At 43.4% G+C, this 16,838-nt stretch overlaps 1 protein-coding gene across 1 annotated transcript; it reads right to left on the reverse strand.

Moving 5' to 3' along the window:
• Positions 1 to 3,233: 3,233 nt before the first annotated feature.
• Positions 3,234 to 10,131, reverse strand: LOC142558208 (uncharacterized). Its single transcript, XM_075670366.1, has 5 exons — positions 9,922 to 10,131; positions 7,924 to 8,084; positions 7,180 to 7,265; positions 5,703 to 5,783; positions 3,234 to 3,498 (listed from the first exon to the last, which is right to left on the reverse strand). The coding sequence occupies exons 1-5, from the start codon at positions 10,051 to 10,053 to the stop codon at positions 3,305 to 3,307; spliced, it is 654 nt and encodes a 217-aa protein (XP_075526481.1). The 5' UTR covers positions 10,054 to 10,131; the 3' UTR covers positions 3,234 to 3,304.
• Between the last annotated feature and the right edge of the window lie 6,707 nt (positions 10,132 to 16,838).

Raw genomic sequence — 16,838 nt, forward strand, 5'->3', positions numbered from 1 at the left:
TGAATTATTGCGGTCGCCCCCCAAAAAGAAAAGACAGGGAAAAAAAAAGGTGGCCGGTTGTGTTTCTATTTCTGCACAAGAAACAACGAGATCATGAGATCACAAGTTTGTGAACTCAGAAGTGGCTGCCAGGTATGTCGACGTCATCGTTCTTCTGTTCTTATGTTTCCGGATGAACTACTGCTGCTTGCGAAGTGCACATCGCTTTTTGAAAGGCGATATCGCGAGGACGATGAGCAACTGTGTGGTGAGCTTTCCGAAGACCGGCTTTAGTTTCCAAGCATCCGGCGGGTGAAGAAATTCGCTCGCAAGGCTTTTTCCGGCGTCGCAAGCTTCACTCGTGTCTGAAGAGCGTAAGAAGCAGAACGGGGAGCAGTGTCGTATGGCCATCACCTATTGCCAACTCGATCTGCAACTGGTTCCTCGCAGCTAAGGAAACATTATTTATTTATTTATTTATTTATTTATTTATTTATTTATTTATTTATTTATTTATTTATTTATTATACCCCTCAGGGCCAAACGGCAGTACCGAAGGGAGCGGTTACAGTCACTACGAGAAGCAACGGAAAATGGCGAGCTTGCACGATCTAAAGAGGCGTTCGGACGTACGAGCCGATGATACCTTTAACTATCAATCTCGCAAATGCATGATTGACGCCTTAAAATGACAGACTATCTCCAAGATTGATGACGGTTGCTGTTATAGTCCTATTACGCAGCTGCTTCTTTTTCCTTGCTTCTTTGTGCTGTGTTTTCTGCCTGCTCTTTTTCTCCTGAATTTCGTAGGACACGCTTTTTTTTTTGTTTGTGCGTACGAGCATACGCTACCGGCTTAAATAAGAAGTGTTTTTCTTGATAGGGTATCGCTAACTGCAGTGTGCACCCAAAGAGCTGGTTCACGAGCGTCCTTGCATTCCGCTCGACTGATAATGTGGACGTCGCTGCAACCGAATTGGAACTCGTTATCTTGCGCTCACCAACAGGAAAGCCATTGCCACTGAGCCATGCACATTGGCGGGTGACACAGATTTTCATAGGTCATCCTACTTGATTGCTGAAAATTTAGGTTTCTTTCTTTCTTTCTTTTTTTCTTTCTTTCTTTCTTTCTATCTTTCTGCTCAAGGAGGCGTTTGCCAAGCGTCACAACGCGCTCGCTTGCCTGCGAGGTGTTCATAACTCCAAGGACCGCTTAGTGGCCTTCTATTGGACATTGCTGTTTTCGTATTCACAACTCGTAAAAAGTGGTTAGGTGCCCTCACATTTTTTTCTCTCTTTCTTTACTTCTTTTTTTGATGGAGTGCGTAAAATGCGTCCTTTGCCATCAACGGCTCAAGTCAGAATGCTCAAAATACACTACTGCATTCGAGCCATGCGTTCACACAGATCGACTCAGATGCCAATTCTCCCTTGATTTGGCGAAAATGCCTTGAAATTTTGGACCCATTTTCTTTTACATATGTTTTTTGCATCTAAAAATTTATTTGTGTTCCTAGCAAAAAAGAAAAAAAAGGCGTATAAGGGAGAGTTATTCAGAAGGGAAGTAAAATATATCTACATAACATTTCGTGAGCTCTGTCCATACGAACATATTTTGCCATGCACGGAAATTGGTGACAGTGCCGAGATACTGGGTTGGTGCATACGATCATGCAGTTTTATTTTTTTGAAGGCAAGATCTTAGCTAACTTCATGCAGGTTGGCGTATGTTGGATCCGGGTATTTTGTAACGGCGTCCAGAAATAAAAACGACTCTTCAGCGCAGCTAATGTGTCGTAGCGACTCGCAACAGGAATCAAGATCTTGGTCTCAACGAGACAAGTTGCGCAAACTAGTCGCAGTGTAGGTAAAATTTACAGTACGGGCTTAATTGGTGTCAATATAGTCGAGCATTAACCACATTGCCTTTTACCCCTGTAAAGAGTGCACCACCGTATATATAGACATGCTGGGACAAAGCGGCCGTACGGCACACTATTGGGGAAAATTCAGCGAGTTTGCTTGGACTAAACAGGGTTCGCACGAGGCAGTGCAATCGCCCTCCTCTGTATGTGATACAGAAATTCAGTAGCATAACGTTTTGCCAACAAATACTAGGCTTAACTGGTCGTCGCCACTTAACCGCTACGTCCTCATTAAAGTCCAACGCGACCAATGTGACAACTGGCGTACTACACAGGGAGTGTTTGATGGTATATGCTGTCGCGCAACCAGCAGTCATAACTGGCCTTTATAGTGTAGACGAAGCCGGCATGTGGAAGAAGCCGGAATCGCTCTGATTGTGTGCCTGGGGATCTCCATATTAAGTGACGAACATCTGCATCCGACACCGAAATGTTTAAGAAAAAACAAAAACAAATTAGGAGTATTACAGCACTAAGTTCTAGTGCTGGCTTGCTTTGTGCCATAGGTTGCGATTTTTTTGTGTATGTTCTTGCAGTATATTTTGCAAAATATAGAAGTGGGCGGGGGGGGGGGGGGAGGCTCCTCCCTACGTGGGGCGTATGGGGAAACGACGAAAGCGGACGGGCACGTAGAATGTATTGCGCCGGCGCGCCTATTGTTATCGTGGGAAATGGGTCGGGTGTCACTGTACTCCGCATAGCAGCTATCAACCGCACACACAATGCGCTTAAATTGCACATTCTCGCCCTGTACTGGAAAAGTGGTCTTCTGGCACCACATGAAATTTTCCCACCGATTCGCCATATAATGCCATGCGTTAGTAGGGTGAAACATACTGGAAGTAGGTCAAAATTGCAGAATTTAGGGGCACCATGTATACGTAAACATTTTCATACTTGCGTTTCTCGGGGCTAGCAGGATACTAACGAACTTTTCACGAACAACGTGGCATATTGGGACCAAACTCTGTAACAATAAAGTGTGTCTTGAGGTGAAAAAAAAATATAACACATTTTCAACATCGCAGGTATGTCGGAGGCGCCACAGGAAATTCAAGTTAGCGGTAGGTCTCGAACAAGGATGTGCAAGTTTTACAGACGACTAACTTGCGTCGTAGCACTTTCTCTAAATCTAGAGTTCACTTGCGTTAGCCAGCAGCAAGTCGATGTGCATACGGCATGGATATTTGTTGAGAGTATTGTGGCTTCGGTAATTTATTTTGAAAGGGACAAGGGGACAAGTGCCCTTGTCGAAACGTTGGTTTCAGCTACATTGCTTGTTCGACTACTTCTCGTGATCGGTGATTATTATTGTTAGTGCTAATAAAATATTGGCATCAGGAAGTTTTACTCCTTGCAAGAACAACAAAAAAAGCAAGAAAAGATAAGCGTCGCAGGGCTTATCGAGATTTCTTGTGCGCTTTGCCGTTTGGTCTCTTTGTATTCTCCTTGTAGCTTCTCATCTCCGGGCACATCTTCCAATCGTAGATCATGTGGCGAGTGTCTTGAGCGGTAAGCTGGTACGTGAGCGTGCACAAGTAAGGCATTTGTTCTTCTTTGAGTAGGTGGTCGAGCTTAACCCATAGCATGGCACCTTTCAGAAAGAGCGCGAGATTAGGACAAATGAGCATGAACGATAAAAACGAGTTTGCTTGTTATCACTATCTTATCCTTCCATGAAACCACACTTTTACGTTACTAATTACATGCAATTACTTATTTGTAGTAGGCTACCTTCTCGTAATTTTGTACTTGGTTAATTAATGGCTGTACGCAGTAACTTTCACTATAACTCAATTAGGTTTTTCATTAGCCAATTACACGTAAAGCCGTATTTAGCGATTCAGCTTTGAGCACTTGAATTTGAGCCTGAACAACGAAGTACACGAGGACCCAGACGTGAGCAACGCGGCATTGCGTAATACGAACCGGTGCCCAACGTGGTCGAACGTTACGCCAACGCCCTATCGCACGGCGCGTGCGCTGGGAGAGCTTACAGTGTCGCTGTTGATGTCTTCACACAAAATCGAGGAAGAACTGTTAGGGCTGCTGCGGATATTCTTAATGATTCGAATGGCACGTACTGCCGCACTGCTTTATTTTGTTCTTCTAGAAAGTAATGATGGCTCGGAAATCAGCCTCTTGAATTAAAGCAGAGATCAATCAGGCTCGGACGAAAATAGAGGAGCTAACGCACGCAAATGTGCCTTTGATGGTGCTCTATATAGGCTGTATGAGTCACCGTTTAGCAGCTCTAAAATAATTTTCATCACCGATCCCGAATTATTTTTTTCCGCTCATTAACCCCTGGCAGGTCTCATTCACCGCAAGTTACATTTGTTCAAACATTACTTGAGCCACTAAACGCTGAAATCCGCGATTTATTTCCCGTGAAGATGTATTCAAACTCCCGGGAAAGTTCAGCTAATAACATTTTCCCAAACCACACTAAACTAATACCGTACGGCATCTTAAACGGATTATTACAAAAACATTAAATGCACTAGCAAGAAAGTTTGTCATTGCGATAAATCAATCGCAATGCGAGGAAAGGTCAGGCAGTAAAATATTTTGTCCTGCACTCGAATGGTCTTATTCTTTAAGATCTGATTTTTGCTTATTTATCCGGATGAGTTTATGGGACTGGTTCGAGCTCTACGTAAATTATGCCATTCAACTGCAATAGCTGCTACTGATGCCTGCTCACTATCTGCGTGCTCTTCTCTTTCCACGTCTAGTGATTCGGCCATGACTAAACTATTTCACTTGCTAGTTCCTTTCTATATGCAATCTGTTGATTTCATTTGAGTATTTGGTCATAAAGGTTTGTCGTCGCTTTGCAGCCCAGTCCTTCCTGATCTACCCCTGACAGTAGAAATCACTGCGGCTTCGTTTCAGATGCGTTCGATTATGAAAGCATTGTCAGACACAGTACCGAATGACTTCTCCAGATTGTAAGCACCTGGAATTGTCCTGGCATAGCGAATTCTGCAACATAAGGATGCTTTAAGTCTGTCTTAAAAAATTAAGTTGGCACATTCTCTCCCTGAACTTCTACTTACACAGGTCAGGTTTGCTGTTCTTCCCATGCTATCTTTTTTTTTTTTAATGCGGAAGGAAGAATTCATCATTTTTCTATCTTGTTGCCGTTTTACTGCGGCAAGAAAGAGAATATTGGAACTAGTTCTTGGAAAAAAAGACTTGGCCTAGATTTAACAGAACCTGTTATTGTTTCATGCGGATCCTCCACTCACGAATTCAGCCACAGGGATGTTTGCTTCGCTATCCAGAAAATTCTTATGGAATGCATCCGAACGCCCTGTTCAAATTGTAAATTGCCCTTTTTTGTACATTTTAATGAATGGTAAACATTCCTTCTTTTATTGATTTGATTTTACCAGATGATTTCACATTCTACATCATTTAGCTCGTACCAATCGTAAAATCTTATTTTTAATTATAACTTGGGATAATCCACCCGTTTCGTGGCCAATCCCCTATAATCGCTAGGAGCCACATTTTAGATATTTCTTGCATTTCCATTAATTACGATTGTAAAATCGTAATTAATGAAGCGGCTACATAATAAGAGCGCATCTGTTACATCCGTGCATTTGAGAAGGAAAAATTTGAGTTGAACTCGACATGGAACTTTCTCTTAGCCATGAAAGAAGTAAAACACTGGAAAGCGAGGAAAGGAGACCGAAACTGAGCTATCTACAATTCTAAATCAAACAGGTATTTCTCAATAAATCGGCTTGTCTGCTTCAGTGGCCAACTCTTGACTAGGCAACTCACCCAGGAGTGTCGAGTTAAGCACCGCACAGCTGTGATAATCTGTGAATAGGATCCTGATTGTTTCTCTGTAAAGGTCGAAATCTGGAAAAATAAATAGGGAGGTAATTTTAATGCTAACAGATAGAGCTGTGCGAATACCGAATGGTAGATTTCGAATCGAATAGGTAATTTAATCAAAAAAGAAAAAGCCGTATATCGAATCGAATATCGGGACATTTATCACGAAGTTTAGTGCTAACACATTTTTGGCAAGAAGAAACACGGTGATGAGCATATTTGGGAGTCCCCTAGCATTGCATAACAAGAACGTAGTTAAGCTAGGTATCAGTAATTTGCGCTCATAGAAATCAAGATAACCAGTAGGGTCTACTTTTATTAAAGGAAACTCCTAATTAGTATACCAGCATTGATTACAGCTCAATACTGGTATGAAGGTCTCGAAATATTTTTTAAAGCGAAGCTTTCTTTGCCTTTTCCTTCGACTTTCTCACTGCTGCTGCAGCTGTGGCTTCTTCTGCCAGGCACAACGAGTCGGGGGGTGGTTTAGAGCATAGCGTGCACATACATAGAAGGAGCGTAGCAGAGAAAAAAAAAAGACGCGAGGAACTCGTTTGGACCGCACCGTGTCGAATGTGCACAATACCTTCTGGACCTCCCGGGTCGTTGGTTTTTCTTCAGCCATAAATTGATTAAATTGATGAAAATATAATTTTTAGGTGAAGAAAAACTAGACAGACGGTGGCAGCTGGCGTCCACAAGCTATATTTTTAGCCGAGCCCGCTCAATCATGTGGAAGCCTTATTCCACCGATTCCACTGTTCGCGCACCGTCAGCGTGCTAATCGTGTTGTCGTCGTCTTTTGTTACCAGGCCACTGTGGCACGTAGTCGTGCGCCACACGCTTGGTACAGTGGCACGCGATCATCGATCACAGAGTGCGTTCAATGCGGCCCGAAGGGACATGCGAAAACTTCCCCCATTGTGAGGTGCAGTTGAACATCGAATATGAAGCTGTGGAAATTATTCACACCGGTGCCAAGCAAACATTTTTGCGCATATGTGTTTGCGGCACGATTATATAGATGTATAATAAGAAATTTGCGAATGTATCGTACTATCTTAAGATACAGATGGAAAGTATCGCGTGGGGTAGAATAATTGCGGTAGTATCTTGTATCTGTATCTCGAATACTTGTTGCCCGAGTATCTTGTGTCGTATCATGATACAATTGCAAGGTATCTTCGCCCAGCCTTGCTTCCACAGTACGTGGGATCCACATTGTATTTTAATGGATGCAAATTCTCCAAAACTCAGGATTCACTAATTCGTCACGTGGTCTAACAACAGTCCGTGCGGTGTAGCAACGGCACACACAAAAGCATCTGTTTTGGGTAAACGTGGGAAGAATTGCTGGTCTTGCAGGCGAACATAGATAACATTAACGACAAAAATAAACTGCATGATAGTAAATACGTACCCTTAACGTACTTAATAACGATTTCATTATCTTTTAAGAAAGCTTTATCTGTTCTGTTCGTTTGCACTTGTGTTACTCCAGTGTATCTGAAAATGAAACACATATTTTGAGAGGCATTTTCAGTGCTCACGCTTCATACTTGGGAGCCTAGAGATAAAAAAAAAGTAAATTTTCTTCAGTGCAAAGTTAGTACTTCCAATCTTTCTACTCTCCTTACACGAATTATACTGCTACTTCATCTAGTTTCCACTATCTCACTTGTGGAAATAACCAGCCTTCTAAAATTGTGTCCACTGTGGCACGAAACGCCAGAACAATTTCCGGAAAATTCAAAAAATCATCTATTTGCACAGCGTGTCCGTCACAAGCACGTAAGTCGTACATGCATTCGCATAATCGTTGCCAGTACTGCAGAAACTATCCAATTCAGTGGGGAAACAAATTTGCAAGACTGAAAATTTCATGCTGCCAATGTACAAATGCATATTTAAAATTGAAAACAGGGACGTTTCGATTGGGGAGTGTTAAGGTTGGTTCATTCAAGCAGGTCGCTCAGTCGAAGTCAGCTGATGTGGCACTTTGATGCATTACGCACACGCTTATAGCGGTTTCACAAATGGCAGTGCCAGCGGATTAGTGTAATGGTTGCGACTACGGACATAGCCGTATTTCTGTAGCATGCACAACGTTCGCATTTCGGATTGCACGTAAGTACGTCCCTCGCAAGTATGGAGCAATACTTACAGGTGTGTTTTGTTGGGTGAGTATTGGTACAAGAAAGTGAGGCTTTCTCCAGAATTCCCAATGAACGACACACGGGCGCATAGGCAGGGCATTTTCTTTCTGAAGTTTCTGTCTGTGGAATGGTACACCAAACAGTAGAACGATTCCGCGTGATCGATCAACTGTAAAGAAACCGCATGAAGTGGCGTCGGTTAAAGTTTTCGGGCGCACAATATTTGTTTCAGTGTAGCTATACAAGCTCGTGCACAAATTGTGTGCTCAAACAAAATGCTGCGTCGTAGGGGCATACGTATACAACTAATTCTAAATGCAAAGTAGCGTGCTGGCATACGTTGCCAGAACCATGTTCTGGAAATAAAGCGCAGTTACTTAGCCGACACTGCCGCTACAGATTTGACAGATTTCTGTCGCGTAACACAATGATCGCTTTATACAACGGCAAAGAGCCGTCTTGCAGTGCACCCACGTGACAGCGCCACATTTTCGTACACCGTCTAGCTATGCGATAGCTGACATCGCCTCCAGAAGCGAATGGCTTCAGTGTCGCATTGTGCTGTCATATTATTGTTTATTGTTTCAAGATTGTGTTTACTGTTTCGACATTACTGTTTCGAGTTTTGTGGTCGGTATCGTAAATCTTCTTTAATCTCTTTGCACTAGGGAGTTTTTATTTCGATGCCGGGCTTTCCAGAACTCGCTTTCGCCACGCCGGTCGCTGCACCCCTCTCGCTACGGCTTCTCACTGTCTCGTGCCACGATGTCACCTTACCCCCTTTCACAACGCCTGTCAATCATCGGCGCACTTTTTGACAGGCCGCCATCGACAGCCGTTTTAGCGAGTCTGCCTATACCCCAGATACAAAACAAATCAATGCAGGACAGAAAGCGTAAAATTAAACCGCCCCGCATATCACCTCAAAATGAAACCGCGTGTTCATGAAAAAAATGTTCTTAGACGCTACACACAAAACATTTTTTTACAGATAATGGCAGACAGATTGTTGCAGATTACTGGAGCGCCGCGATATGTGATGTTCATTTTATGCTGTGAACGTTGATACGGTTTATATCGAAGTACTGAGATGCTCCGCTTACATTTGTCCCTCTGAGCAGGCTCTTATTCTTTCATTCAAAAAGTACGTGAACGTCGAGAAACGAAGATAACAGCGTAGTAAGTAAACGTACATGCAACGATAAAGCTGCAGTACAAGCGCAGCTGCAAAAGCAAACATTTAACAGCTTATTGGGACCACAGTAAACTTCTATTTCCGTCTCAGTGTCGATGCGAAATACAGGGGTCTGCTTCCACAGTTGGGTGCAAGTGAATACAGATGTTAAGCGAAGCAAAACCTGGCGTTGCTATGAGGCGGTCGACCTATATAAAACGACGAGTCGCAAAGGTGGCTGCTTGGACTCTTGAAATATTGCAGGAGAGCAGACAGTGGGGCTAGTTGGTATGTATTGATGGCATTGATGTCCGTAAACCGGCGCAGAAAACCAAAAGGAGCGCTTACAAGCGCTTGGGACACTTTGGAGTCCGTTGAAAAATTGTCAAATGCGGTTGTTGGTACGTGTACGTTGATTGGCATGGCTTTTAAACACATTTGTTTCGCGTCTTTAAGACATTTTGTGGACCCATAGTTCACTCTTACGTGCAGCTTGAGCAATAAACTGAGAGTCCTATATAGGGCCACATTGTACATTTTTTTTTCATTCGATTCTATTCACTGCTAATCGACCGTTATACGATTGGTCGGCACTAGCGATAACGAAGACCTGGGGTCACGCCTGGCAATGGCGAAGGGCAAGAAATAATGGAAAGTGAAAATAATTCCTATAAGCCGTATTTTGTATACAAGCTCCATACTAAATACTGCCGGATATGGCGTCATCGCGAACCATCACTGCCCTTGTCGCATTCGGCAATGCATCCTTAGGAGGAAGCCTATTTCTAGCTCTAGGGCTATGTTGACGAAGCGTAGATAATAAAAAACTTACTTTTCTAGCATCAGGATATTGCTGAAAATGGCTGGCAATGCTGGAAAGACTCTCTTCTGAGCTGCAGGTGTCGATGGCGACGCCACAAGCGAGCGGAAACCAAGCAATAAACGCACCCAGCGAAAAAAACATCTTGAAAATTCGTTTCGTCTATTGTGTGCGAACATTAATAACGAACTTGCTCCGGTCTGCTGCGCGCAACTCCGGGCTGTGGCATTTGTCGCTAAATGTCGCGGGTACAAGATTTATGACCTTATTGCACGTTGATGTGTCTGCTGGCTTGTGTTGAAACAAGTCGCGGTCAGCGCCCAGAGCTCTGCTGCGAGGTGTCGATCCTTCTTAAAGGTGTCATGAAACAGTTGCTTAGACGAACGTGACCTCATCGCATCGGATCAACAACTTTGCGCATTGGATCAACTTGACTTTAACTGGGATCATACAGAGATGCTATCGTTTCTACTTTTGCGCAAATGAAAGAAAGTGCGAATGATTGAGTTTTTTAGACTCCCAGGTACCGCCTGTGATAAGCATATACCTTTGAAGAGGCTTCCAGGCGTTTCTTGCAATAAATATTGGTAGTCTGCGTTCTGTCCTATCTTTCTTGTCTTATATTCCGCACGTTTTGAAAGACGTTTTGCGTATTTCGACTTGTCAAGTTTTGCTTCCATAAAAGTCACTGGCGCGCAATTTTTACGGTTCAACACTAAATTTTATGCGTCTAATACATTTTTTTGTCTCTAATTCTCTTTTTCTTTCGGTTTCATCAAAATCAACGCCTCATTTGAAATTCGTAAGTTACCTTGGATAAAATTTGTTGGCAGTTGCATGGATGAACGTTCAGGCTGTGCATTTAACCAAAATTAATAAGCCTAAATTGCTTCATTTACGTCATGCTCAGGTATACCATAGCAGGTGATCTTCCTGGTGCCGATCATGCCTATAGGTATAGAATTGAGCCGCATAGAAAGCCAAAACTTGTGGTAGGCACAAAATTTACCAAAAAAGTCTAAATTGCGCTGGCTCCACGAGGAAACTGATGCGCTCTGAAAGTTTGGCAGACGCACTGCTGTACAGTCCCAGAAAGCCAATGATTCTGCTGAATATTGAAATTTTATATATATTCTGCTGAATATTGAAATTTTGTATCAGAACGCGAGTCGTCAGAACTTCACTGTCTGTAGAGCAATGCATCTAGAGCATGTTCTTCGTAGCCAGTGTTTGAGTGAAGGACAAATATTTGCCACTTCCAAATCAAATTACCAAACTTTGTATAGTTGTGGCGTTGGCCATGGAATCATATGTGGCTACATTTGTAGCCTTTGAACCTCGTCGAAATAGGACAAAGGTGAAACGAACGCAAGGCTGCTGAATTTTTCAGGGCTTAAATTTTATTTGAGGGAAAAGCTTTTGTTCGTGTAAAGCGCATGAATTGCCATTAACAAATTTATTTATGGGCAGGATGCTGTAGTTTTGTAAACTCATTTGTATTAAGTCTTCGAAGAACCCGAACTAACACTGCTACACACCACTGCTTTAGAAAATTGTCTGGTTTGACTTGCACGAATGATAAAAAGTGTGTAAATAGAACAGTGTGCATACGTAATTCATTACTCTGTTGAAATGCTAATGGTTGCTCAAACAAAGAAAAAAAAGCTATAAACATCACCCAGTTGTTGGAGAACACGACGTTCTTGCTCAATGTGCAGATGTTTATTGATATTTCGCATTTTTGAAAAGCATGCCGACATTTATTTGTTTGATAACGTTGAACTTGGCAATTGGAAGAGCGTATAATCTTTACAGAATAAAAAAAATAAAAGTATGTAGGAAGCTAAATATTGAATTGTACACTCATGTTGGGGGAGGCAGTGCAGCCATGACTAAAGGCAATAGTCTCGACATTTATGATTCCCACACACTTGGGCTGCGTTATATTGTACACCAGTAAATCAACACTAAGACCGTACTTCTGAGATTCTTGGCACCATAAACAAGAAATAATCTACAAAACCAGAGACGATTGGAGTAAGGACATGTACTAAAGACAACCACACATTAGTTTGTCCCACGATGGGCGTTATTGACAGAATTTATCAGTCCTTCTGGGGTCAAAACTCTGACAGGTGAGATGACTCAGTAACACGTGGAAGCGGGCTGCGGTTACACCACGACAATGAATATATGTGTGTGGAACGTGCGTTTAAGGGGGACACAGTGTGTGGAAGTCTTGAAATCTAGACGACCGCGTGCGACAAAAGTGTCACGTTCTTCGGCGGCGCGTCTTCCTGCGCGCCATCCTCTTCAGCACGTCAGTGGTGACCGGCGGTAATGGGTCTGTCTCGTTTGCGGCTAAAACTGGAAAACAGAAACGTGTTCACTCTGGGTACGAGGTTTATAAACTGGAAATAATGCGGTACGATGACATTGATATTGCCAACACGCAATTCGAGCTATCACATTCACGAACACTGTAACAATTCCTGTGTAAGCATAAAAGAAGGACCTTTAATTTCCCGAATCGTATCAGCGCTTCCCTTTTTTTGGCATACTACAGTGTGATGTCAAAGTAAGTCGATAACGTAAATCTGTATCACTTATCTTTAAATTGGTCCTACTTCCCTGTCATGTAAAGAAAATCTGCACTAATGATTACTCGGCGTAAGGGTCAAGACGTCGGGGGGCAATATTACATTTCATTATGTCTCTTGGGAAAAGAGCCGAAATAAAGCACTTGTCGCACTCTCTAAGTTTATTATTCGCAGATTGACTTCAAGAATTAGTTATTGGAAAATTAAGCTCTTTAGCGCATCCATTCAACAGCCAGTGCTGATGGTAACGAGCAGTGATAAGAACGCACCTGTGGTCGTTCCCACGGCGACTGCGTGCTGCCTGGAGCCTCCGGCATCACGTGGCATTCCAAGGAATACGTTCTCTGCGAAAGCCATCAAGTACTTCAGTTAGCCGCTTCCTAAACTATGGGCTCTAATATTAGAATTTTAATGTGTCTCTGAATTACAGCGTCACTCTTACAGATGAGACAATTAAAAAATATTTTGGCAAGTGCAGACAAAGCAAACTGCGAATTTCATTCCCACGTGCAACGATAAAAGTCGTTGTTAGTGCTTATTAAATATGAGGTAAGAAAAGCACCGCCCATCCGCGGACGCTGTAAGAGTATTGGTCAAGGTGGACAATTTAACCTATTCCGCAGCAGGAGGAGAAGGCCGCAATCGATGTCAAGTCGTACACCGCACATCTCATTTACATGCTCAGGCGTACCTCTCGCACATCATTACACATCATAAGTCATAGCACTTACCAGTCCCGCTCAAAAGCATCATTGCTTTGGCGGGCTGACGAAATATTTGATTTCTACATCTTATGTTCTAATAAAGAAAGAAAGAAAGAAAGAAAAAGAAAGAAAGAAGACGAGCTACAAGTGTACAAAATTGATCCCCACCCCTCATCCTTTTTTGTGGGGATGGGGTCAAGAGGGAAGGGAGAGGATTGGCGAGCACTCTGCGATGGTGGTGGAAAAAACATTTATTCAAAAGTGGACTCAGGCCCGGCTTTCAACTCTCTTTTATAGCTAACACTGAATCCATGCGAGACTCTGATGCTGTGCTAAGGAGTATCGACCTCCATCGTTCGACCTCCATCCGACCTCCATCTCTACCACCATTAATCAAAGCTAGCTGTCATTCAGGAGCCCTGAACCATGTTTCGCTCATCAATGGCTGCAGCAAGGCATACCCGCTTACACTTAGGAACATTAACTTACATATTACCATTGAACGGCAGTGAATACATTTGCACCTATCTCTGACACAAAACGCGTCTTTGCACCTTGCACCTGCTTATCTGGCACAAAACAATCAATTTGGTTACAGAATAGTGTTTGCGTGAGCTCGTTGGCTGTACATAGCGCAACTGTTTTCGAGCAGCGTGTGTCGTTGTCCCTTTCTGTCCGTGTCAGCACGTTCTGCTGGAAACCAATTGTGCTATGTTGGTTACAGAAGCCTGGTTGAGCGCCAGATTTCGCAAACAGTGCCCGTTACTGACACGTGACGAAAGACCCGCGTCTCACAGAAGCCTTTCTTCTTCACGTAGCTTAACGAATAAAGCGAAATTCAATTCAGGGCAATTCACCTGGCATGAACATTATCGCGTAGATGGAAAAAACGGTAAGAACCAGGGCAGCGACGAAGACCACGTACGACACGGGCGACAGCTCCAGGCGGCGATCCTTCGGGGCTCTGCAGGCAAGAACGAGCTCAAATAATCAGCGTTGGTCCAGGCATCCTCTATCCTATAATGGTCAAATTACGACTACCAATTTTGTCATTTCAGCAATTTTTTTGTTACAGCTAGCGGATTTCACTCTTGCATAGCGACGAGAGTGCGCCTTTATAGCGAATATAGTATTTGTCTGGCGAAGTTCGAATTATAATTCTTTTTCCGGGTGTTTTGTGGATTCGCAGATATTCTTGGCGAGATGATAGCTCACCCTGCATCTCGTTTTATTCAACTGTCTACGAAAAAAAATATGCATGGCAATACTGATTTATAATATCTACCTACATTTATCTACATATGTCACGAAGAAATGAATGCTTGCAAATTATTCCGGTACATTATAAACAAGTGTCACAGTGTGTAAATCTAAGTTTCAGATATATCTTTCCAGCATTTGTGGCGTCATTATAGGGGCACTTAATTTGAATGCTAAAACGGATTGATAGACTGCCTTCTGGAACCTTTTGGAATACTAGAAGCGTCAGTTTTGCGACGGTCAAATTATTCGTCAGTAAGGAAAAAAAAAGAACGATGTAATTGAAGCTCCCGCACTATCTCTTAGTTACCTCATGCCATTTTTACTGCGTCTGCGCTGAATTAATAGCTGACGAATATGCAACAAAATTGTTGCATTACAAGTGAACCAAAGATTCATACTGATAAAAAAAAAAGACAACGAAGCCGGAGAAATACTCGTCGTAGTCGCTTTTGACATCTGTTTCTGAACAATAAACGGCCGAAATGTGTTGAAATACCGCGCCGTATGGAGCATTGTGGTGACGTACCCCCCTGCACAGAGTTTCTTATAACCCAGAGGAAACACTGGCTGCTGCGTTTTTGGATGTGTAGTGCTGCCGGGAAGGGAGGGGGGGGGAGGGTTCGGATTTGCGTTTTCTCGGAGAGCCAGCTCACCACACAGACATATATGGCCCCGTGTGACGAACAGCATTCAGTGATCGTATCGCTACGGAATCGATGTCTAATATGATTTTTTTCTGTATTATTATGTAAAAATCTTTCACTTAAACAGGAGAAATCGTTTTTGTCTGTACAAATATGTCAAACATCACCAGTACTAGCGCGGGCGGCTGAAGTTGGAAGAAAGGCTGCGACGACGTCGGCGTTCACTGAGCATCAGTTTTAAATCTTCTAACCGTTTGTTTTATTGTGATAGCAGTTATGACACTCCAGGCGCATTTCTGTCGTCGGCGTTGCCGTCGCCGTGGTGTTCAGTATAAAGTTCAAGGGCGATAACATCGCCGCCGCGCGCCGTATGCTGTATGTGCGAGTGAAAGCGTGAGAGGTCCACGCGCGAGGGATGAAAGCGGGCAGAAAGCGCGTCGTCTTCCGTCGCGCGCAAGGCACCTGGCGGAGGGCAGGGACGTGGGGAGGGGGGGAGGCGTTCTACTTCGGCAGCGGCTGCGTATGGTGCGGCCGCCAGGGCCCTATCTTGAAAGCGATCTGCGGTGTGTAAATTGTCTAGGTGGACAGAGGGCTAATAGCTCTGTGTGTGCTCTGTTATTGCCGCTTAGTTCGCGTTGAAGTGAGAGGCAGCACGAAGGTCAGTTCGCTCGCTACTGCTGCCTCGCTTCCTCTGTTCAGCGTCTTGACAGCGAGGTTGCGCGGTCATCGAGTGAGTTGTATTCATGTGTGCTTGTGCGAGCGTGACTCCATGCTGGGTAATTTAGTTAATAAGCGAATATTTACAAGTTTATTCGTCCCATAAAACTACTATCTTACGTCATATAGCAGTCTACTAATTTACTATCACAATCGATGCTTCGCCCTTCGAGCGAAACTGCGACTTTTTTTTTTGTTTTATGCGCTTACTTATGCGATGTACGAGTAAACGTTATTTGAAGATGTGGTTGGGGTGAATGAAAACTGTGTATGGAAACTCCGTTCTAAGAAATAAACCTCATCGCAGTCATCGCTATGTTTTATGCCAAGCCACGCTCGAGACATGCCTCCCGCACTCATATCCTATAGCGGCATATTGCCAATAAGGGAACTCGCAAAGGTGGTGGCGACAGGTTTTCCTCTAGGTAACATTGTAAGAAACTCTGTTCCCTGAGGTTCAGGCGCAAAATCTAAAAAGGCAATCGAGGCCCTTCAATTTCTTCGTTGATAATCAACGTTCCCTTCAAGAACGATATGCAAATTAAGTCCTGAATGAATACTGCACCAAGCTCAACTTAGTTGGGCTCTTTATTGCCACTTTTAATAAAAATAACGAAGCCACAGTTTCATCTTGTTTTTTAATAAAGTTTTCTTGCGTTATGCGAATACCCAAGCCTTAATTCTAATGTTTAGAGCAAACCATGTCGCAGAGGGAACACTGCCAAGCATCAGCGCGAGCTAAACAACTTACTATAATATTTGTTTCAACGAACCAAACATGGTTTTGGTAAGCAGCAGGTGGTTGCATTATGAAGTCATGATATACCGGCACGTTCGTTCCGTTCCTGTTATTGCCGCGACTGCCGCACGCAAGTGCATTCAGAAGACACGCGCGCAGCGCTTTTGCTCATTCTTTTTAATGAGCAACGTCGTCGTACCTAGCCTTATTTCTACACTATACGCCACTGGATTTCTTGCTCAGGTGTCCTCACGTCACGATG

This window comes from Dermacentor variabilis, chromosome 9 (assembly GCF_050947875.1).
Source record: "Dermacentor variabilis isolate Ectoservices chromosome 9, ASM5094787v1, whole genome shotgun sequence".
Lineage (NCBI taxonomy): Eukaryota > Metazoa > Arthropoda > Arachnida > Ixodida > Ixodidae > Dermacentor > Dermacentor variabilis.

Excerpts from the sequence above, each read along its gene's own strand:
- LOC142558208 (XM_075670366.1), bottom strand. The coding sequence starts at position 10,053 with ATGTTTTTTTCGCTGGGTGCGTTTATTGCTTGGTTTCCGCTCGCTTGT. Across the intron at positions 7,266-7,923 it reads TCACCCAACAAAACACACCT|ATACACTGGAGTAACACAAG; the intron begins GTAAGTATTGCT and ends TTTCATTTTCAG. Across the intron at positions 3,499-5,702 it reads GCTTAACTCGACACTCCTGG|GTGCCATGCTATGGGTTAAG; the intron begins GTGAGTTGCCTA and ends TCTTTCTGAAAG.